The sequence below is a fragment of the Triturus cristatus genome, chromosome 3_1, assembly GCF_964204655.1.
Source record: "Triturus cristatus chromosome 3_1, aTriCri1.1, whole genome shotgun sequence".
Taxonomy (NCBI): Eukaryota; Metazoa; Chordata; class Amphibia; order Caudata; family Salamandridae; genus Triturus; species Triturus cristatus.
Genome location: NC_140583.1, coordinates 1,058,842,602 through 1,058,867,371, shown reverse-complemented (window position 1 = coordinate 1,058,867,371; position 24,770 = coordinate 1,058,842,602). Strand labels below are relative to the sequence as shown.

General features: G+C 46.6%; 1 protein-coding gene across 1 annotated transcript in view; it reads right to left on the bottom strand.

Annotated features, from left to right (window-relative positions):
* Positions 1-24,770, bottom strand: part of KMT2A (lysine methyltransferase 2A) — a 1,466,550-nt gene that overhangs the window by 790,169 nt on the left and 651,611 nt on the right. The window contains exons 11-12 of the mRNA XM_085645838.1: positions 3,592-3,738; positions 3,330-3,425 (exon numbers count right to left, since the gene is read on the bottom strand). Of these exons, the coding sequence (XP_085501964.1) occupies positions 3,330-3,425; positions 3,592-3,738 (243 nt within the window). The remainder of the gene's footprint in view (positions 1-3,329; positions 3,426-3,591; positions 3,739-24,770) is intronic.

The window sequence follows — 24,770 nt, the reverse complement described above, 5'->3', positions numbered from 1 at the left end:
TTCTTTCTGTGCATTTTTTCTTCTTTCTTCACATGTCCTATCTCTGTAGGCATAGTTAGAAACTAGCATTTAAAAAACCTTTGAAATTCACAGAAAAAAACACAGGTTTCAGGCACGTTATAGTTAGGAATTAGCATTTAAAAAACCTCAGAAATTCACAGAAAAAACCATAGGTTTCAGGGGTGTTATAGTTAGCTGGACTTTTCACTTGTACAAAACCATTGAAATTCCCCCGTTATAGTTAGTTCAGCTAACTATAACTCGCGCGCCCGCAATGCACTGCTGATGACGTCACATATTACATCACTCATGACATGGTCAGTGACATCACTCATGACATCACTGATGACATCTCAAATGACATCACTGATGACATCATCCTTGTGATAGAGTGGCAGACCTCCTCTCACCCTAATATAACCTTTGATACACACATTCAAAAATAGAGACTAACATTTTCAAAACAATGGACATACCAATACCAGTTACAACAACCTATTCAGTAATTCTAAGATCCACATACACATCCACTCATTCACCAACAGTCCTATACAGTCACTCATACATGTACTCACTCATCATATGTACTCATACACCTATACATCCTGTTACACAATGCCACTCATCCATAGTTACTCACACACATAGTCACTCATGCTAATAAAGAATCAAACATCCATTTACTTGCATATACAGTTATACACACACCACCACACTTCTACGGAAACTTACACATACTTAGTCTTTTAAACAAACACTTATAGAAACACATACTTATTCATACAGGAACTCTTTCAATCTCTCACTCTCACATATACTCACTTATATACACCAATAGTCACATATACTAGTTTAAAACATATGTAGTTACTCATAAAGACACTATTGAGACAGTCATTCACTCACTAACACACCCATACACACACTCATCCACCCATACAGTCCTGCACACATGCTGTCTTCAACACATACAAACAGTGAGTCACTCATTCATGCACCTATGCACTACGTAATACCCCCCACCGAACCATGCAGACACTCAGACTGATACTCAAAAAACCAACTAATAACCTATATAGACACCCATGTAGCTACTCACCAACCCATGCAGCCACTTATACACAAAGTGAGATACTGATACATATATTTACATATTTAAACATTACTCACTAAGCCATGTATTCACTATGATACACTTAATCAGTCAGTTACACAATCAATTTTTCAAAAACAAATCATCCATTTAGACACTTATATACCCATTTATTCTTCCATCGACCTTGAGATATACATATATAAAACATATTTAATTTTCAGAAAAACACACATTCACTGGATGATGTCATCAGTGATGTCATCAGGGATGTCATTTGAGATGTCATCAGTGATGTCATGAGTGATGTCACTGACCATGTCATGAGTGATGTAATATGTGACGTCATCAGCAGTGCATTGCGGGCGCGCGAGTTATAGTTAGCTGAACTAACTATAACGGGGTAATTTCAATGGTTTTGTACAAGTGAAAAGTCCAGCTAACTATAACACCCCTGAAACCTATGGTTTTTTCAGTGAATTTCTGAGGTTTTTTAAATGCTAATTCCAAACTATAACGTGCCTGAAACCTATGGTTTTTTCTGTGTATATAGATACATATACACATCTGCATATCTATATAAATACAAATGCATACATATACATATATGCATACATTTGCATGTTATGTACATGAAAGTTTGAAAAACACTAATAAAAGCAAAGCTAGAAAGCCACCTAATATCAAACAGAATTGCTTTAACTTAAACGAGGGAGAGACTTATTGCATTTTCAATGCTTGTTCACTGAGGCGACCAATTTAGCTTTCGATTCCGTCTTTATCCATTACAGTTCCTCATCCCTATTCAGAATAGAAAACTAAGGAGAAAGGCACATCCAAATGTTTTTGCTTTTCCTGAGATAAGAATTAAAGTATTAACCAGGAGAAGTGCCTCATCGAGACACAGTGGTATATGTCACAGGGGCCCTAATCAGCTGAGTTACTGGTTGCACTTAATGTTAGACGTAACAATACCCTCTATCAGGATTTCTATAAATTCTTCTCCAACTTCCCTATTAGATCTATACATCGATCCAAGGATTTTCAAAGCTCGGTTGCAACGGCCTAGCAGTGCTGTGAAACTTCCACTCTCAAAGCTCTGGAAGAGATTGTGTAGACGTTTTTACTCACTGTATCCATCCGTTTGCTTTCCTTCTCAGGCGGAGCAGATAAGGTCAGTAGCGTTGCAGCACTTGTTAGATGAGACACGACTAGAGTCTGGTGGTGGTATATTTCACACGGAAAAAAGGATCAGAGGCTGAAGAGCCATATTTTTTCCCTGGGCATTCAACTACATTCATTGATGGATTCTGGAAAGCATGCCTCATGGGCTCAAGTAACCCTAGAGCCATAGCTAAATAGGTCTGGCTTGTGTTTCGAATAGTAGCTTTTTAAAAACGTTGAATTAAGGTAAAAAAAAAAAATACACTCGAAACAAGTTTTCAGCCAAATATAGGCAGCATTGCAGTGTTCAGGCTGCTTCTATAGCGAGCTGAACAACTGAACTACCTCGCTGACCGCGTACTGCACGATGGGTAGGCCACAGCCCTCGGGAATTCTTAAAGGTGCAATGTTGATTAGCGCCATGTGTTAGCCAATTAGAGGCTGGACTTCCCTTTATATTTTTAGTTACTACAAATGGTTCAAAGTAGTGGTTTCCTCACACAAAAGTATTGTACTTTTAATCTGGCTAAATAGATGTACTTTTTATAACTGAAAAAGGGCTAACATGAAAACTTGACAAGGTTGACTCCTTTACACCCGTTTTTAACGTTAATGATTTTTTTAAATGTGTTCCGTGGATACCATCATAATATGAGAAATTCTACTGCTTATAGACATCAAAAGATCCAATAACTAAGAACGTTCCACTTATACATCATTGTGATCGCGATGAAAGCATGAGTAACAGATGAAGTGATGCTTTTATATACCTAGTCCAACACCCCATTTCAAAGTAGTATGTTTACGACTGCTGAAGAACTCATGCTGGCCTGATCATACAAGCAGGCATCTCATTGGTAAGAATTAAATCACAAAGAATGAAGTGTTTACTTAAATAACACCAAGTATAGCAGAAATTTAAGAGTTTCACAACTTAAAGTCGATATCCCTTGCTCCTGTTTTTATGATCCAAGCACAATTACAGGAGATTACAATCTCAATTTTGTGGGAAATAGGACGATTTATATTGCGCCCGTTCGATATAGAGGATAGAAGGAAGCTCCCAACTCACCCACACTTTTTTCTTCTTGGTGGGTTTTGTTGGGTAATTGGGCCCCAGGCACTCAGGGTGATAGCTGTTCCGACATTTATTACATTCCAGCAGTTGCTGTATGGAGAGAAGAAGCAAACATATGAGCGCTGCATGACACGTGATATCGAATATGGGTACACTTCATACTGGTACACGTGGCACAATAAACAGGAGAGTAACATTAAGTGTTTTGTGGGTAGGTAAGTAAGCTTGAAACATGCGAATGGGATTGTCTCATTACCTTTGTAGCCTCGTGTTGTCTTCCGCACACATGACAAAACTTGCATCGGCGGCAGCACCAGTTCTCCAACTGTTCCTCAAGAGGGCGCTCGCTCTCTTCGAGGCAGAACTTGTGGAAGGGCTCACAACAAACTTGGCAATAGACAAACTAGAGGTAAGGACAGGGAAGACGAAGTCTTTAATTGCAACAGAAAAAAAACATACAAAAATGAGCATGCAGCCTATCGGAATATAAAGATGCCCAGTTGATTTTAGAAACCCAAGAAAGCACCTAATTTCAACAACTATTAACGCCAGGCTACCGTAACAGTTCTTGACAAATTAATAATTCGCTGAAAGCGCTTTCAGATAGCTCAGCAACCAGGGTGCAGAACTGGAGATTGTGAAGGTTACTCTGCCCATGGATTAAATTCCACACTGCGCCCCCTGTACTTTACCCTGCAGCTTAAAAGTGAATCACCAGGCCATGTGAACATACAAAGCCACAGTTCAGTTTGGGATGTTGAATACGCATTGTAACTGAAGAAATATGCTACTTACCTGCAACGACAATTCTCCAGCATTGGTATGGTTAGTAGATTCACGTGCCTAAATCATTTCGTTTTGCCGAACTGGTAGAGATCCCACAGCAACTTTTATTTATTTGAGTTTTATATAGTGCTGGCTAGACCCAGAGATATCAGAGCGCTTTACATAAGGTTCCAAAAAGTTACAAAATTACATAAGTTACATCAGTTACTAGAAAAACATTTCACAAACGTAGAAAATAAGATAAGTGGAGCTTAGAAGGGAAAGGGAGTAGGGTAGAGGGGTAGGAGGGAAATAAGATGGAGAGATGAAAGAGAGTCTGCCCAGAGTCCGGCTGGGTAGGTGACGACCATGGGGGGAAGTCCAAAGCCCATCTCCTCTTTAGCTATCAGGTAGCTCCACGGGCCTCGGTCAGAAAGCTAGGTCTCCACAGTCAGACGTGAGTTCATAAAGTAAGTATCTTGATGGGTAGGCCGGATAGGGGAAGGATAGGGAGTAGCCATTCTGCAGCGCCTGGTCACTCCTTTCTGTTCTGTTTTTTTCTTTTTCAACTTTTGAAAACACAACGCTCCCCTCTCGTCATGTGTGACAGGCGGCCATCTTAAGGTCAGGCACTGGGTGTTATCTTGTATAGCATATCTCTGCAGGCTGCACGCTTGCTATGAATTGTGAGGGTCTCACCTCTTGGCCCCCGAAAAGACCCTGTGCCTGTGAGTCATCAAGCTGCGTCCCCATTCCTTACAGGCTTTGTACTTGTGGGCGCCATCACGGAGTCAGGCCACTAAGTTCATATCCCCTGAACTTTAAATCAGCAATACAAAAAAATGCAACCAAAGGTTGTGAAGAGGGTCACTTCAGTAGCACAATCGACTCATTAATAAAGACTCAAACTTCAGCCAATGATGTGAGCATTCACTAAGCATTACTCCCCCAGGGTCTGACATACCTCATATCTCGTAGCGCTAAGTGGAAGGAAATAAACGGTAGGTGTGCCTGAATGCAGAATGAATGGTGAACAGCATACAAATCTATAAAAGGTACCAATGCTGGAGACTACGTCCTACACATTAGTTGGGCTCTTCTTCAGTACTGGATCCTTCACAGATTCAGGATCTTGAACCCACGCAGTAAATCATGAACATGCCAGACAGCGGATGGTGGAGGAACATCAGAAGATGCCCAGGTTAGTGAAACAGATTCTGAAGAACTGCGTGACCCACTATTGTTTAACTCTACGCTGCAGCATCTAGGCCAAAGTGTTGCATGAGTAAGTTGCACCACTCAAAAGTAGCTTCTCAACATACATCTGCTAAAGGCACTCCTGAAAAGAGGGCAACTATGTTGCCACAATGCAACAAGTGTGCCGTCATAGTGCCCTTGAGGGGCCAGTCTGTTTTTTTCATGACATAAATTGATAAAGACAACTATCCATCTTGTGATTCCAGGTTTGGAAACTAGCTCACATTTCTGGGAATTTCTGAAATCAAGCAGAAGCAGGTCAGATTTCCTTACGATATTTGAGCTGATGATGTAGATAGAATATGAGGCATCCATGTACCTCTTCGCCTTAAAGGTAGGGTTCCAAAAAATGACTTTAGAACTTCCAGCCCATCGAGGTGGAAGTTCATCTATACTTTGGAGAAGAACCATAGACTGGTGCATAAGGGGAGCTTGCATTTATGGAAAAATATAATGTGATTCTTTTCGGGAAAGCTTGAATCTTCATCTGTCTCCTGGAGGAGGCGAGTGCCAAAATTACAGCAACCTTTTAGGCGTGGTAATAGTTTTCAGCTCTATTTATTGGTTCAAATGAGCTTCTCATTAATTGACCAAGAACAGTTCTCAGGTGTCACCTCTTACCAGAGGCCAGCAAACCAGAGGAATGCCCAAAATTGCTAATTGGTTAAGTCTTTGATGATTGTTGGACCACCATGATGACTCATCAAACCTGTGCTGTAAATGAAAGACAGCTGAAAGATGTACAAAGACAAAAGTATGCTTTGTTCAGAATAAGCCAAATGCAGCAAGGACCGAACAATAGTGTGAAGCAGAGTAGAGAAAAGGAGTAGGTCTACAGCATTGCTCCAAACAAACAAGTTGCTTACGTTTGGTGACTTTCTTTCCAGTGGTGTAGGAAAGGGCCCTTTCTTCATAGTTGCCCCCATACTTTCTGCCAGATACCTGATGCAATTTGACCGAGTGTGCCCTGGGGTTGGTATCAAACATCTCAAAAAATGAAACCTGCACTGATCCCAGTGTCAGATTTATTATTCCATGCACTCAGGGCCCTTTCTAGAGGGTACCTCTGAACAAAACCAACCACTGGCGGGTTTCCTGACTGTTGAACACCAGCCTGCCACCATGAGACAAGTTTCTGGACCCCTGGTGGGGGAGCCTTCGATCCCTGGGCCCAGAAACAAAGCCTTTTCTGTGCAGAAATATTCACACCTACCCCAGGTCAGGAAGAGCCATCTGTGGCAGGGGAGCTTCAAAGGCCTTCCTGCCTTTGCTACACGATCCCTAACCTCTCCTGCTATCAGGAGCAGGCCCCCTTCTGGTCTCAACCCCTTTTCGGTGGGAAGACAGGTGGGGAAAAATTAGGACAGCCCAGCAGGTGTGAGCACCTCTGCCCCTTTGGTGGGGGAGGCGAGGTGAAGCCCACTCTTCGGTGCCAGCCATCTTTTAGATTGCAGTCACCCCCAATCAGGATCCGGGATTCTGCCCAGTACCCCACGTGGGGTGAGCACACTGACGGTGTAGGCACCATAAGGTCAGTAGCCCATTGGCTACTACTTCGAGACCCCTAAAACGCCCCCTGAACCCAGAAATAAGTTCTTTGACAACCTAAGAAGATTGGAATCCCGAAGACGTCGCAGCAGTGAAGACTCCAGGCCCAAGTGACTTGACCCCAACCCTCCTGGCCTGCCTGCTGCTTAGAAGAAAACAAAAGTTCTGTAGGAAGCTGGCTCTGTATACGATATTAATAATTGAGAAAAAACCTAGACAAGTAACAATGTACTTTCATGTGAATGGCTCAGATGATAACTAAGGCTGGTGGTATGTTGACAGACTACACGCATTTCGGAAGGGATGCCTTCATCAGGGAGCAGTCACATCCTTCACAAACATATGGGTGCATGAAACGATATCCGAGGTGTAAGGTGTATCTGTTATTTTGACGTATCCTATTAAGCTCCGTATGTGTGGCTCTGAATCACACAGGGATTTATAGTGGCAGCCTGAGAGGGGCAGAGCCTCTCAGATCTGCTACTTGAAACTTAAGAAAGCAAGAAGGGCCATGCTGAGAATTTGGATGTGCATTTCCTAAGGCCTTCACGCTGAAGACTGCACCTTCTGCACCATCTGGAACTACAGCCCTGTGAACTACCTTACTGTAAAAGGACTAAAGAGTGGACTCTATGCAAGCTACAGGTTAACAGAGCTCACCTGGAACATCACCACCAAGAATCCTCAACCTGGAGCACGGCCAGTGGATTTGTAAGGGTTTTGTCCAAGTGGATTGTGAGAACTTAAGTCCTCAACTTTCAAGGACCATCTTGGAGCTTCCATACCCTTGGAGTGAGTTTGAGACACTTTTGGGAACTTCAGGAAGAAGTTGCAGAAGTTTGGAGCAACTTTGGAAATAAGCTCCATAACAGACAGACTCAACTTGGCCAGCCAAGCCGCCTGCCTTCAACAGCGAGTTGGCCAGCCGTCCAGGTTTGTCCCGCTGCAAAGCTCCGTAGGTCCTACTTCGAGTTTGACCGGGAGTAGGCAAAATCCGAGGCCAATGAACCCTCACCGAATCCGGCTTGGTGAAAAGCATTGAGGGACCCCGCGAGGAAAAGATCCCTGAAAAGTTTCCAAGTCCAAAATATGAAAAGGTGACTATGAGCAACTGCGAAAGCCAAGCCGCCTGCCTTCGACAGCGTGTCGACCTGGACCCTCTGTTCGTCCCGCTGAAACGCTCCGGTGGTCAGACTTCCATAAGTTTGACTGGGAGCTCGTCGCAAACCAATCCGGCGAGCCCCTCAACGAATCCGGACTGGGTGAGAGCTTCAAGACACTCGGGAACAAAAGCTCTAGAAAAGGTTCGAAGTCAGAAGGTAAAAACTGTGATCGAGACCTACCGCGAGGGGTAGCCGAGCGGGGCTCCATCGCGGTCGGCCTGAAACTTTGACCTGGTCTATCGCGACCAGATGTCTCAAAAGGCGCTATAGTTTGCTATATGCTAGATAATGCTAAATCTTTGAAAATTCATATCTCCGGTTCCCTACATTAGATTATTGTCGGTTTGGTGTCATTTAAAGATACAAATATTTCCTATTTTTATAAATTGGTGTTGGATTTGTATTATGCATTATGTCTTAATTATTTACTGAATTGGTGTTTTTAAATGCTTACCATACCTGTCTTCGAAGTTAAGCCTGCCTGCTCGCAGCCAAGCTAGCAAGGGATGAGCAAGGGTATAATTTTCTAAGACCAATTCTGAGCCCTATACTGTTAGGGGCCTTATTGCCAGTGGCAGATATACATTTACCCCTACTAATAATCAACTTTCCAACACTCACATATTAATTAACTTAGGAAAACCAAACAGACCTTTTTTCAACTCAACAAAAAGCCAATGCTTTATATCCAATAGTTACGATTCAGTCTGTTGTAAATGCAGACTGAATCAGAAATTCTGTGTATGCATTTCAGGGCATTAAAGATGGTGATAATACTAATGGTGATAATACTAATAGCATCATGGGGCCCGCAAATTAGATAAACTAATCTCATGGTGATTGTGCACCGAAACAGCATCACACTACCCCTACACAAAGATTTGCTGATATTACAGAAGGGGGAAATACTTCACCCGGAACCTCAGTCTCTACACTGGACTTTTTGGACACTTAATTTTACCAGAAACATGCATGGATGAGATTAGGGCAATAAGAAACTGTCCACTAGCAAATGCTGAAGGGAAATGTAAATAATGAATCAAAAATAACCATCTAAATGCATTAACTAGTGAAAAAGTGATTATAATTTAACACAATTGTTAGAAATAGATCTCGGTTACAATTTTACAAGAGTTCACCTGTCCGTTACTGCAGCATTTACATGCAACAAAGAAGCAAAAATCAATTTTTACTGTACTTGTTCCAAAGTTATCCCCGGAAGGAGCTAAAAAAATATATCCCCCACATGGATGGATCAGCACTTCAATGGATTGTCAATCAGGAGTTAGCAGGATAACTGAAACGTCTGTTGGAGTCTATGCACAAAGCAACTTTAAACATTTCACACTGAAAACTGACTTTTAAAGAGCAATTACTAATTTCCGCTGATTAATAAATTGCAGGCCTAAACAGTGGAAAAGCCATATCTAATTGGCCAAAAGGACAAGGTAGTCATGAGAACAAATCTCTCATTCATACCAAAGGCAGTTTATACCTTGTCACATCATTTACAACTACTATGTGTATTCATTCAGATTCCAACAAATGCAGCAGAGAGCATTTCATACATTGGGTGTGAAAAGGGTAAAAATGCATTAAATTCAACAGATACAAAACTTTAGTAAAAATAATCAATTGTTCATGGCGAACAAGTTAATTACCTTTGATAACGATATATCTGTAAGAGACATAGATTAGTTATGGATTCCTCACCTTAGAGTTAACCCCAGGCATCAGATTCGATCGGGAGAATTTTTCTTCAGCAATATCCCTGCGTGCCGCTAGGTGGCATCGGTCGACTATGTTCGTCGTTGGCGTCGTGGTCGCCGGAATGACGTTGGGGTATACACTGACATCAGTTCTTTACACAGCATTCCACATCAGAAGCACAGAGCCATGCGAGACACTGACCACTGAAGCACAAAACTAGGGCCCTGAAGGGAAGTCCCTAACCCTAGAAGTCAATTCGCAGAACAGGGAGGATGGGTGGGGCGGTGAGCAATCCATAACTAATCTATGTCTCTTACAGATATATCGTTACTGAAGGTAAATAACTTGTTCATCTGAAATAGACAATTAGTTATGGATATCTCACCTTAGAACAGATGCCCCAGCAATACCAACCCCAGAGGTATGTCTGCGAACTATGTTCACACCAGAGAGTCCTAGCGAGCCGAAGGGCCAAAGAAGCGTCTCCCGGACTTGGATTTCCAGGCAGTAATGTTTTCCTCTTTTGAAGGATGCGGGGGCGGGAAGACGGTGGGCAAAGTGATGGTCTGTCCTATGTGGAAAGAGGTACCCACTTTGAGAAGGAAAGAAGGCCTAGTGCGAAGGACAACTTTGTCAGGATGAACAGCCAAGAAAGGAGGTTTGGAAGAAAGAGCCTGAAGCTCACTCACCCTGCGAGCAGAGGTGATGGCAACCAAAAAGGTAGTTTTAAGAGTCAGAAGTCTGAGAGGACAGTTATGTAGCGGCTCAAAAGGAGCGCACATTAAGATAGGTCAGAACCAGGTTCAAGTCCCACTGAGGCATTACAAAAGGATTTGTAGGAAACAAGTGAGTAATGCTCTTAAGGAAGCGATTTACAATAGGGGACTTGAAGAGAGAAGGCTGGTCAAGAAGCCAAAGAAAGGCCAAAATGGCCGAAAAATAGCCTCTGTGAGCGCCCAGAGCAGAGCCCTGCTGGGCCAAAGAAAGAATGAAGAGGAGAAACTCTGAAAGGGGGGCAGAAAGGGGATCCACAGCCTTTGCTGCACACCAGGCCACAAACTTGTTCCATCTACAGGCGTATACCATTTTGGTGGAGGGAAGCCTGGCTGCCAAGATAACGTTACAGATTTCGGGAGGAAGGTCGAAACTTGTCAACTGTCGCTGCTCAATCTCCACACAAGGAGGAGGAAGCTGGACAGGTTCTGGTGGAGGACTGTCCCCTGCTGCTGCGACAGAAGATCCTCCCGAAGAGGCAGTCTGATCGGAGGATCAATGGCCATGTGCAGAAGCTCGGGATACCAGACACTTCGTGCCCAGTCCGGGGCCACAAGAATGACGTCAGCCCGGTTGCGCTTGATCTTCTTCAGCACTCTGGGCAGAAGTGGTATAGGCGGAAAGGTAATAAAGACCGCAGCTCCTCTCGCGACAAAGAGTGTCGCCTAACGAGTGCTGCCTTGGAAATTCCGGTACAAAAGGGGGTGGTGATGGACGTAGCATCAGAACCAATCAAACACTCACACCCAGTCAACAGATCTGGGTTTGATCCATCACTGTTCTTTAGCCCACTCTGCCACCCCAGTTCAGACATGGCCATATGCAAATCAGTCTGACCCTGTGCCTCATGGGAACAGTCCAGCCCGAACTGCCAAGCCATGCCTCCCCTGGTCCGGAAACAAGCTTCCTAGGACCGGTTTCTGGCATTTCAGCCGTCTTCAGCCAGGCTTGCTTGAATCCAGTGGCAAAGTGAGCAAGGGACTCACGTCTGAGCATACCCTGCCAACTTATGGCGAACAAAGCGGTACAAAAGGGGATGGTGATGGACGGAGCATCAGAACCAATCAAACACTCACACCCAGTCAACAGATCTGGGTTTGATCCATTACCGTTCTTTAGCCCAATCTGCCACCCCAGTTCAGACATGGCCATATGCAAATCAGTCTGACCCTGTGCCTCATGGGAACAGTCCAGCCCGAACTGCCAAGCCATGCCTTCCCTGGTCCGGAAACAAGCTCCTAGGACCGGTTTATGGCATTTCAGCCGTCTTCAGCCAGGCTTGCTTGAATCCAGTGGCAAAGTGAGCAAGGAACTCACGTCTGAGCATACCCTGCCAACTTATGGCGAACAAAGCGGTACAAAAGGGGGTGGTGATGGACGGAGCATCAGAACCAATCACACACTCACACCCAGTCAACAGATCTGGGTTTGATCCATCACCGTTCTTTAGCCCACTCTGCCACCCCAGTTCAGACATGGCCATATGCAAATCAGTCTGACCCTGCGCCTCATGGGAACAGTCCAGCCCTGAACTGCCAAGCCATGCCTTCCCTGGTCCGGAAACAAGCTTCCTAGGACCGGTTTCTGGCATTTCAGCCGTCTTCAAGCAAGCCTGGCTGAAGACGGCTGAAATGCCAGAAACCGGTCCTAGGAAGCTTGTTTCCAGTCCAGGGAAGGCATGGCTTGGCAGTTCAGGGCTGGACTGTTCCCATGAGGCACAGGGTCAGACTGATTTGCATATGGCCATGTCTGAACTGGGGTGGCAGAGTGGGCTAAAGAACGGTGATGGATCAAACCCAGATCTGTTGACTGGGTGTGAGTGTTTGATTGGTTCTGATGCTCCGTCTATCACCACCCTCTTTTGTACCGCTTTGTTCGCCATAAGTTGGCAGGGTATGCTCAGACGTTGAGTCCCTTGCTCACTTTGCCACTGGATTCAAGCAAGCCTGGCTGAAGACGGCTGAAATGCCAGAAACCGGTCCTAGGAAGCTTGTTTCCGGTCCAGGGAAGACATGGCTTGGCAGTTCGGGCGGGACTGTTCCCATGAGGCACAGGGTCAGACTGATTTGCATATGACCATGTCTGAACTGGGGTGGCAGAGTGGGCTAAAGAACGGTGATGGATCAAACCCAGATCTGTTGACTGGGTGTGAGTGTTTGATTGGTTCTGATGCTCCGTCCATCACCACCCTCTTTTGTACCGCCTTGGAAATTCCAACAACCAGAATTGCTGACATTGAGCGTTCTCTTCGGTGGCGAATAGATCTTACCAAGGCTCTCCCCACTGCTGAAGGAGACCTTGCACCACCTCTGAGTGAAGACGCCATTCGTGATCCATCATGCACCGATGGCTGAGATTGTCCCCCCAGGTGTTCAGGGAACCCACCAAGTGTTGAACCACCAGGGACATGCCCCGATGTTCCAGCCACTTCCAGAGACGAAGTGCCTCCTGACATAACGTCCACGACCCCACCCTGCCCTGCTTGTAGCAGTACCACATGGTGGTGGTGTTGTCCGTGAACACCTGCATTACTCTCCCTTTGACAGAAGGAAGGAATGCCTTCAGTGCAAGACGGATCGCCCGAAGCTCCAAAAGGTTGCTGTGGAGCCCGGACTCCGTCGAAGACCAGAGGTCTCTGATCTCCGCCTCTCCCATGTGGCCGCCCCACCCCAGAAGTGATGCATCTTTCACCAGTGTGAACTCCGGTTGGAGAAGGGAGAGGAATCTGCTGTTGACCCAATGCTGGTTCGTTAGCCACCACTGCGATTGGTGTGCAGTGCCCTCCGAGATCTGAACGCAATCGGAAAGATTTCCCTGATCCTGTGGCCACTGGAACTTCAGGTCTCACTGCAGAGCCCGCATATGCCACTTGGCATGATCGACCAGCAGGATGCAGGAGGCCATGAGGCCCAGTAGCCGCAGGGTCATTCTGACTGAAACCCGGGATCGAGGCTGAAAGATTGGAATCATAGCCCAAATATCCTGTACTCGCTGCTCGGAAGGATAAGCCCGAAACTGTGCTGTGTCCAGAACCGCTCCGATGAAAAGGAGCATCTGAGAGGGAATCAGGTGTGACTTCGGAATGTTGATGGTGAACTCCAGCGATTGCAGGAGGTCGGCCGTAGTCTGGAGGTGGGAGATGAAGCCTGGGGCGAGCCCGCCTTCAACAGCCAGTCGTTGAGATAGGGGAAGACTGGAAGCCCTGATCTGCGCAGATGAGCTGCGACCACCACCATCACTTTTGTGAACACCCGAGGGGCGCTGGTAAGGCCGAAGGGGAGCATGGTAAACTGAAAGTGCTCGCGACCTACCGTGAACCGCACGTAACGCCGATGGGCCGGCAGGACGGGACTGTGAAAATAGGCGTCCTGAGCTAGTGTCAACATATTGAACTTCTCCTTCCGGAGGAAGCGGTTGACGTCCCGGATATCCAAGCTAGGACCAGGCCCTTGTCCTTCTTGGGCAGCAGAAAGGAGTGAGAATAACAACCATGACCTACTTCTGGGGCAGGAACTCGCAAGATGGCTCCCTCAGCCCAGATAGGCGTAACTTCCTGTTGGAGAAGGGCAAAGTGATCCTCCAACGTGCGATGAAATTGAGGTGGAATGGATGGAGGGGTAGTCTCGAAGGGGAGGAAGTAGCCCCTTCGGACTATCTGCGAAACCCACCTGTCCGACGTGATGGTGAGCCAGTGGGGGAGGTGATGGTGATTCCTGCCACCCACTGGCAAAAGATGGCCATGAAAGGTTGGACTAGGAGGGCTTGGAGGACTGGCCTGTCTGCTGGCCCCAAGACCCACGACGGTGGGTCCCACGTCCTAGGCCGCGCAGAGGTTGGACAGCTTACGCAGGCATGTGGCTCCCCTTCTGTAGCCAAGAAAGGGGCAAGAGGTGTAAGCAAGGCCCAATAACCTGGACGTAGCCCTGGAGTCCTTGAAATGCTCGAGCGCGTAGTCTGCTTTGTCGCCAAACAAGCGACGGCCATCAAAGGGTATTTCCATAAGCGTAGCTTGGACATCACCCTAAAAGCCGGTGGACCTCAGCAACGCGTAGCGTCGTAGGGCAACTGACATTGAAATCGTCCTGCCTAGCGAGTCGGCGGTGTACGGGATAGCACTCCTCCGGGCACTGAGGCAGCACCTGCGCGACTGTATTCCACACAGCATGGGAGTAACAGCCCAAGACACATGCAGTGTTCACTGACTGCAGCCCTAAGCTGGAGGAAGAAAACATTTTCTTCCCAAGATGGCCCAGCTTCTTGGATTCCCTATCAGTTGGTGCAGTAGGGAATGCGCCCTTGGAAGTGGAGGCTTGGACCACCAAACTCTTAGGAGTGGGGTGTTGGGAGAGGAAAATGGGGTCGCCAGGGGCCGGGGGGTGGCGTCGGGCAAAGATTCTATCCACAGGAGCCCCTGTGTTGGGCTTGGACCAAGTGCCCAAAAGGATGTCCGTGAGGGCCTCATTGAACGGCAGCAGGGGCTCCAAAGAGGACGCTGCCGGCTGAAGCACCTCGGTCAGAAGGTTAGTCCTAACCACCACCGTAGGAAGCTCGATGTTTAGGGCCTCAGCCGCCATAAGCAACATCACTGCATATGATGCACCCTCCTCCGTAGCCACGGTAGGGGGAGAAAGCATGCCAAGATCTGGAGAAGTGTGCAGACCACTAGCCTCACCCAACTCCTCTCTCCAGTCCGGTTCTTCCAACTGGTCTGCTAGAGGGTCCATAGACCCCTCCAAGTCCTCCTCACCCCCTCAGGTAGCCACTCAGGGCAATAGGGGATACCAGGGAAGAACATAGGCACTAAAGGATCAGTCAGTGCTGGTCCCGATGTCGGTCAGGCTCTGTATCCACATCGAGGGGGAGGCTGGGGGTCGACGTCGGCTGGGGACACAACCGGTGTCAGAGGAAGCGGAGGTGTCGCCAATGGATTCGGCGCCGGAGGAGGTGTCACGAGGTCAACCGGATCCAGGCCTGGATCACTGGGAGCCCTGCGGCAACGGAGCCAAAGCCGCCGGCATCGAAGGCCTAGAGCCCCCAGCCAAGTCCGTGGGCCCAAAGGCACGCTGGCGGAGTCGGGCTGACTAAAAATAGAATGGAGGGCTTCGTAAAAACTACGAAGTTGGGCTGGGGTCGCTCCAGCTCCCGGAAAGCGAGGGAGGCTCAGAGTCGACCCAACAGACTCTGCTGGCGGACCCGGACGACTACCTGCCGCATCTCGAGTTGCGTTGGCCGACAGACGGGGAGAACGTGAAGATTGACGGTGCTTCTTAGTCTTCTTTTTGTGCTTCGATTTACCCGAAGACAAAGACTTATATAAGGAATGGGGGTGATGTCTTCGTGACCGGTCCCGCGTCCTCCCTCTCGACTGGGACCTCTAGCAGCACGGAGCAGACTGCAGGGCCTCCAGAAGCTTTCGGAACCACTCCTGCAAAGACTTCGGGCCATGGCCCGGCAGTCGAAGCACGACTTTGGGTCGTGGTCGCGCTCCAGGTACCAGAGGCACACAAGATGGGGGTTCATCACCAACATCAGCTTGTGGCAGGAGCCACAAGGCGTGAATCTGGTCCGCCAAGATGACATCCCTGTGCACCAGGAGTAGTAACGACTCAAAAGACAGTCAACAAAAAGTCACAAAAATTGAGTCAAAAAGTGACTCAAGGTACCGCTCTCTCCGGATCAGCAGTGGCTGGCGCGGAAAAAGAAATAACTGACGTCAGCACGCAGGGGCGGCGTCCAAGTAGATACCGCAACATCATTCCGGCGACCATGACGCCAACGACGAACGCGGAGTCGACCAACACCACCTACCGACGCGCAAGGGTAGTGCTGAAGAAAAATTCTCCAGATCCAGTCTGACGCCTGGGGTTAATTCTAAGGTGAGGAATTCATAACGAATTGTCTCTTTCAGATACATGTCCCAAAGTAAAGGAGCAAAAGCACACAATTTCAGCCAGGATAGCTTGATTCCAGTGGCACAGTGAGTCCGGGATCCACGTCTGGGCATACCCGGCGCACTTAGGGCGAGGAAGCAAAAGACACACAATTGATGGACGGAATGCAGAACAAATCAAAACTTTCACCCCCAGTCAAGAGATCTGGATTAAATCCATCATTCTTTTGCTGACCATGCCACCCCAGTTTAGACCTGGCCATATGCAAATCAGTCCTGACCCTGTGCCTCATGGAAACAGTCCAGCCCGAACTGCCAAGCCAGGTCCTCCCTGGACCGGAAACAAGCATCCTAGGACTGGTTTCGGGGTTTCACCCCTCATCAGCCAGGATAGCTTGATTCCAGTGGCACTGAATTCAAGCTAGCCTGGCTGAAGAAGGGCGACATACCCTGAAACCAATTGTGCAAACAACCCAGTTATTTTATCAGGTAGTAAGCAAAAAGTTAGACCTTAAACTGAGTTTAATCTTTTCTCTGCCAAGTTACATGTGTATTGAAACTATACACCTTGCTACTGTCCCATTTGGTAATCCCTTATTTTGAACTCAGTGAGCAAAAGAATTGTTTGAGATCCTCAGCGATTTAGTTTGTTGCATAGACTTCATAATACCTCGTCTCACATCAAGGCTACTTTTCCTGAGTTGTTGGATTTTGGAAAACAAATGGTTGGTATTTGTATAGCCTGAATGACGTGGAAGTGAGAGACCGCCTTAGGAATAAACAGCGTGTTTGTCCTCATAACCATTCTGTTTATCTGAAGATAGGGCTATTAGATAGTTAAGAGCCGGTCTGGAATCCTACAGGTTTCGCCAAATGGGTCTACCACAGTTTCACCCAGCTCCCATTCTTCCCTATTAAGTTTGTTTGCCTCTACATTTCGTTTCGATCACCCACATCTAGATGTCCAGAGCTAGCTTTGATACTACATACACGTTGTGAAACCTCTCTTAGTTGAGGTACAACATAATTGGTGCACTGTGATTTTATTTGCATTACCTTTCTTGTTATTTGTGTATGAAAAGACCTTAAGTGCCAGATGCACAGTCCTGACTGCAAACACATTCATGTGCTTGACTGACTCTTTGTGTGTCAATCATTCTAAAATTTTCAGCACCTAACCCCAAATGTGGTGATGATGGTCGAGGTGGGGTATTTGAAGTCCCTGTCTTTTTCAAGTTATATATCCTTCACCATCTCAATTGCTGCTCGAGTAAACTTGTGAACCAGTAGATGGTCCTAATCCCCAACACCTTCCACCCTTGATTTCAACGCTACTCGCATATTGGTCTCATCCTTAGCCTGGCAAATAACATGAATAGGATGGAAGTTGCCATCATACCCTGAGATCTTCATCACATCTCTCACTGAAAGACTGACATCTGGCAAAGACAAACATGTTCCTCCAGTGCCAGCACCGGCATTTAAATTGTGCCCCCACAAGCCGCGTTTGCGAGACTGAGTTAGTGGGGTCCCTGGTCCTGGTGATTCGTCCGCCATCTTGGGTAGGTAGTGACGCTCTGGGAGATTCTCAGGCGCCATATTGGTTGGGGTTAGAGGCTCGAGCAGCCGGAAGCCCGCACTTGGAGAGCTTATAAAAGCTGCTCCTAGCTCTCGTTTTTCAGACCTTTTCCTGCCATCACGCGCATTACCTCGGATTCTTGCTTTTAACTTGCACAGCTCGATATTTTTAAAAATTTGCGTCACTGTAATTGCGCAGCTGTATTTTGCTGTTTTATTTCTGAGCGCTGTTACTGCTGTCACCTGGGGATTAGATAGGCTTACCGGCATTTAAATTGTGCCCCCACAAGCCGCGTTTGCGAGACTGAGTTAGTGGGGTCCCTGGTCCTGGTGATTCGTCCGCCATCTTGGGTAGGTAGTGACGCTCTGGGAGATTCTCAGGCGCCATATTGGTTGGGGTTAGAGGCTCGAGCAGCCGGAAGCCCGCTCGGCGTAATACTATAACTAGGATGTGTAAGCAGACGCGCAGCGGATGCGTGCAGCGGAGGCGCCGTAGATGCGCCGGAGGTGCGCCAGAGGTAAGCCCGTTTGCGCCCGTTCGCGTCCCGGGCGCCTCTGGCGCTCCTGCCCCTCCACACCCTGCTTCCACTGAGGACTTAGAGCCCGAGCCCATCATCACCCCGCATAAGACATTGTCTTGCGGCTTGTTGAACGCACGCTCTTTGATAAAGCACCACGCTGAGACTGCTTTATTAATTGAATCGTCACAGCTAGATATACTGTTCGTGACTGAAACGTGGGCCACGAAGGACTGTGGCATGGAATTGGGCTGGGCTTGCCCGCCAGGCTACTTGATAAGACACACCCCCCGCACCTCAGGCAGGGGTGGTGGGGTAGGCTATATCTTCAGAGATTCTATCTCCTTGACCGAATCGATGACTACCAAGATAGCAGGGTTTGAGCTTATGGGCTTTTCCATCGTAGCAGGTCTTTTATGCTATAGACCGCCCTCTCTGCCCACGACAGCCCTTCAATCTCTGATTGATCTGATCTACGACCTTTCGAACTCGCATACCAATTTTCTAGTACTGGGTGATTTTAACCTCTGGCCTTCTGGCCCCCATGACTTGGCCTTCCGAGAACTGTGTCAAGCCTGTAGCAATATCCAACTTGCTCAACTGGTACAGGTACCCACCCATGATAGGGGACATATACTAGACTTGGTATTTGCAGATAAAAACTTGGTTGTGGTAGATAAGGTCGAGGCCCAGGGTTGGACCGATCATTCCTTGATTGTTTTGTCCCTTCTTATGCCTGCCCCATGGAGACCCAATAAACCGACCAGTAGGAAGTTGAATCGGCAATGGAGTCGTCTCCTTAGGGAACCGATTCGACCCACACTCCTACCGGGAACCTTTCAGGTGGAGGAGAATGTGGATAAGAGCTATGCTTCTCTCTGCCGGCATATTGTATCATCTCTTGATGACCTGGCCCCCTTACGTAAGGTAAGAGACAGGCCCAGGGGCCTAAATGCCTGGTTCAGCGAAGAATTGGGGCACTCCAAACTTCGCTGTAAACAGGCGGAGCGTACATGGAGGAGAGGATACAGGGAGCAGGATAAGGCGGCTTATAAAGCGGCCTTGCACGAATACAAGGCCCAGTTAAGAACCGCAAAAGCCAAGTTTTTGGAAGACACTTTGGCGAAGGCCTCTAACAAATCTCAGACCCTGTTTAAATTGGTCAAGACTCTGTCTGACCCGCCTTGCATGGCGTCTACTATCCCGGCCTCGCAGGCACTGTGCGACTCGCTGGCCCTTGCATTTGAGGAGAAAATCAGGACTATTCTGACTGGACTCAAAAATTCTGAACAATCTGCAACACCCGCAGTCTCTCCTTTGGACCCGTCTGACAACCTGGACTCCAATTGGGCACCTAACAAGGAAGGTATGCCTCAGTTGTCCAGCTTTCCCGTTCCCTCGTTAGAGGAATTTGTTATCCTGGCAAGCAGTGTATCGTCAGGATCACCGCTGGATCCAATGCCTCATAAGATCTGGAAGGCTTTTCAAGAGGAGCTTTTCCCGCCGTTGCACTCCATCTGCTGTCAATCATTGACCACAGCGTCAGTCCCAGACAGCTGGAAGTTGGCTATTGTAACACCTCTGTTGAAAAAGGCTTCTCTGGACCCTCTCTGCGCGGCTAATTACAGGCCAATTTCGCTATTACCATTTGCGATAAAAATCCTCGAGAGATGGGTCACAAGAGCCTTATCCAACTTCCTAGAAACAAATCTGTGTCTGGATGCTGCACAATTTGGCTTCAGGCCAGCGCACGGCACCGAGACGGCCTTGGTCACCGTGTTGGACGATCTGCGAACGCGAGTCGACAAGGGCAAGTCTGCATTCTTGGTGCTACTTGACATGTCGGCCGCGTTCGACACGGTGGACCATGAAGTACTACTTGGCCGTCTTCGGAGTGCGGGAGTGTGCGGTCTGGCCCTAGGCTGGCTCACGTCCTATTTGGACAACCGACAACAAGCCGTGGCACTACCACCTTTTCGATCAGCCACTAGGCGGGTGAAACAGGGAGTCCCTCAAGGATCGGCAATTAGCCCGATCCTATTTAATATATATCTCCGTCCCTTGATAGCACTGATAAAGTCATTCGGCATATCTGTTGTCAACTATGCCGATGACACTCAGTTGATCTTTTCATTTGAGGGTTCTGAGTCCATTTCAAGGGATGCCTTTCACCGTTGTATGGCAGCCACAGCAGCATGGCTGCGAGCCAATGCGTTGCAATTCAACGGGTCAAAAACGGAGGTACTCTACTGCTCCTTGGACCGAACTCCCCGTACACTACCGGCCGATTTTTGGCCAGTGTCCATCCCGGGCTCGGTGGAGGCGGAAGATTCAGCTCGCAACCTGGGAGTTCTATTCGAACCCAATTTGCAGCTCGATGCCTCCGTAAATAAAACGGCAGCAACATGTATGGGTTTGCTCCGTGCTCTACGGAAAATCTTGCCACTTCTCCCACGGGGCTCCAGAGCTGAGGTAGTGCGTAGTTCCATTCTTAGCAGGATTGACTACTGCAACGCACTACTTCTGGGTGCCCCGAAGACTCTGGTCCTAAAGCTACAAAGGATACAGAATATGGCCGCTAAACTGGCCTTGTCTCGACCACGGTCCGCCTCTTCATCGGCAGCTTTGGCCGATTTACACTGGCTCCCAGTCCAGCAGAGAATTGCGTTTAAGGCTCTCTGCCTTGTTTTTAGGGCCCTGCATGGACTGGGACCAATACCTCTTCAGACTCTCTTCCTCTGGTATCAGGCAGCCAGACCTTTAAGATCATCTTCGGCGTTCTTGGTAAAAGTCCCTAAAATTAATAGAACGAGAATGGGTGGTCGCGCTTTTAGTTTTGCGGCTGCCACGCTGTGGAACACTCTCCCCTTAGCATTAAGGAGCTGCCCTGATCTGCTCACTTTTAAAAAGAGCCTTAAAACTTACTTGTTCCCCAGAGTAATGTAGCTGTTTAATAGATGCACGGTTAGGTCTCAGCGCCAGGATACCCTTTGGGTGACAGCTGCGCTCAATAAGCAATAAATACATACATACATACACCCTCTTTTGTGTTGGAAATGTTTTGGTCATTACCAAATCCAGATCCACTCCTAGAAAGGATTTCTGCTGGGCAGGGTCGATTAGATGATTTCTCAGAGTTAATGGAGAATCCCATGGTAAACACTATCACTTGTTCAGCACTTTGCACATTCTATGAAAAGAGTCAGTCTTTACTAGTCATTACATGTCGCCAGGAGCCTCAGGAGTGCTGCAGCTACGGCAAGCAATTTTGTAAACAGACCTGGTGCTGATTTTATTTTAAAGGATAACACTTTGAATCATTCACCCATTACAAACCTTAGATATTTCCGTGACTCCAGTTGACAGGAATAAGGAAGAATGAATCATTTAAATCAATGGTCTATATCCACTCACTTTTTAAAGTGCTGTCATCCTGAATAGGTTTGCGTTTATCTGTTTAGAAACCTCAGGTCCATGATCCATCTTAAGGTTAAGTCGTTGGTGTTAGGAAACATGCCCAATACATGCCTTGATTGTACTAATTCCTCAGTGCTTCCTCTATTTCTACTTTTTGAACAGATTTTTAAATTCCTGTTGTAAACATCTTTGGTTCCTGTTTTTGTCTCTTTCATGCTACATTGAGAGGTGTCTTTTCTGGGACAATACAGTATCTATATTGTGAATTGTTTACAATCCATTTGACAAAAGTTATCCTTCTCCATTCCTTTAGGAACTTCCCCATATGTAATGTGTGCTGGGGTGGCCGCAGTGAAACTCATTTTGTTGCTTCACCTGAGCCTCTTCAGCTCGGACTTCTTAGGATACCCTGGCTTGGAAAGTCTGCTTATGCGGTCCATATAGCTGCCTTATAGTTCAGCTGGTCTATATCGATATATAATGATGGTGTTCTGCTTGAGTGTTTTTTGTGTGGATTTCAGAGGTGTTTTACCAATGCTTTCCAAACCTCTTGAAATCAACGCTTATCTGTGTTTACCCAGCTGCCTAACCCCCAAAATAGACAAGAACTGTGGTTTTCCAGTGTTTACAAAATAACGTGTTTTGCCATGATTGTTATAAAGCATATATTGCATTAAAAGGAGAAGTAATGCAGGGTCTGTACAGTTTCCATTGGCAGTGTGACAAATGGACTTATGTCGTACTGTTTTAATAACAGGAAGTCTGTGTATTGCACTCTACCATAAACTCACATCTTATTGCCTCTCACACTCTGCCTGGTTTACAGAACTATTAATGGATTTTAAAAGTAAGACTGCTTTATTGAACTTTTTTAATAAACAAAGTTCCTGGACACCGTTGAGGCCATTTACCTACTCCTTGTTGAATATTAGGACATTGTAGGAGTGGTGAACCCTACCAACAGCATAGTAACTTGTGAAACCTTTAAAATGTGGCATTACATCACAGTAACTTGTAGCCCTGCATTTTAAGCATGCTTGCCAATATTTTTCTGCACTCTTTGACTCCATTAAGGTTATGCTGCTGTTTTGTGGGCATTCATACCTGCGATGACAAGTGTCCCCATGGGAAACGTCTCACTTGAAGTCAGTCCCAGCCTTTTACATCACATTCTATTCTGGAACTTGAAATGTTGCTGTTAACATTGTAACTATAATCTCAAAAATCCCAGCACTAAGGTGCATTTGATTAAAAACCAAGGATTAGCTGAATGTATTACACAACAATAGCACAGCTTGCAGCTATCAGTTTTTTTAGTATGTGCAAAGTCTTATGTCATGTTTTCGCACTCTTTTCACAGGTACCGATCACACAACGTGCATTGCATTCCTAAGGCCTGAAGTGCTTGGCAGATGACCTGCTATCAATATTGACTTGTTAGAAAAGGGGGTTGAGGTATCAAATGGTTTAATCCATTCTGTGGGTAAATGTGACAGTATGTATTGGCCAGGATTCTTTTGAGCCAGCCAGATCAGTGAAAGATAAAACGCCGCAAAAAAGATAAAATTTGACTTTAATATTCATAGATTCTCCATAGTGTATAAAATATTTTGGTCAGACCTAAAGAACGTTTGCAAGTTGTTTTTCTTCGAAGAAGTCTTTCCTGTCAGAAGGTAAGGTGACTCCTCCTTTCGGTGATAGTGTGCATGGGCAACGACTCTATTGTTAGATTGTTTTCCAGCAGAAGGTGAGAATGGAGTTAGCAAGTGTAGAATAGAGATGTACATGCGTATGAATGTAAACGGAAAAACTGCAACTACAGGAGACCAGGGAGGCGGGTGGGCACATGTGAATCTACAGCTCTACATGCCAAGAACAGATGCTTACTGGCTAAGTAACATTATCCGTTCGAGGCATTTGAGCTGTAGATCACATGCTTTGCATAGACTATACAGCAGTATACTCCCAAAGTGGTGGCTAACCTGTAGTTGTTGCAGTTGTCTGAAACAGTGTTCTAAGTACTACTTGGCCTACATTAGCTTGTTGCCTTGCTAACACATCTACACAATAGTGTTTGTTGAATGTGTGCGGAGTAGACCATGTTGCTGCCTAACAGATATCAACTAGGGGAATTTTCCCTAAGAAGGCCATAGTAGCCCCTATTTTGCGAGTGGAATGCGCTCTAGGAGGTATTAGCAAAGTTCTTCTTGCTTTCGCATAACATGTTTGGATACATTTTACGATCCATCTTGAAACGCCTGATTTAGATATGGGATTGGCTTTGTTTTGCGAAAATCTTTTGTTCGTTCAACATAATAAAGTAGAGCTCTTCTAACACCAAGGGTGTGTAGAGCTCGTTCTGTCACAACATCAGGTTGAGGAAAGAACACAGGTAACGCAACCGATTGATTGATATGAAATGCAGAAACTACTTTAGGGAGAAATTTAGGATTGGTACGAAGAACCACTTTGTCCTTGTGAAGCTAAAAGAAAGGCTCTTGTATAGTTAATGCCTGGAGTTCACTTACTCTCCTCAGAGAAGTTATTGCGATGATGAAAGCAACTTTCCATGAGAGGAATTGTATTTGGCACTTATGCATTGGTTCAAATGGTGGACCCATTAGTCTTGTAAGGACTATGTTTAGGTTCCACACTGGTACAGGTGGGACTCTTGGTGGTATCACTCTTTTGAATACTTCCACAAAGGCTTTAATCACTGGTACTCTAAAAAGGATGTGTTATCTATTTTGTAAGTATGCAGCTACTGCTGCTAGATGTTAACAAATGGATGTGTAAGCTAATTCACATTGCTGTA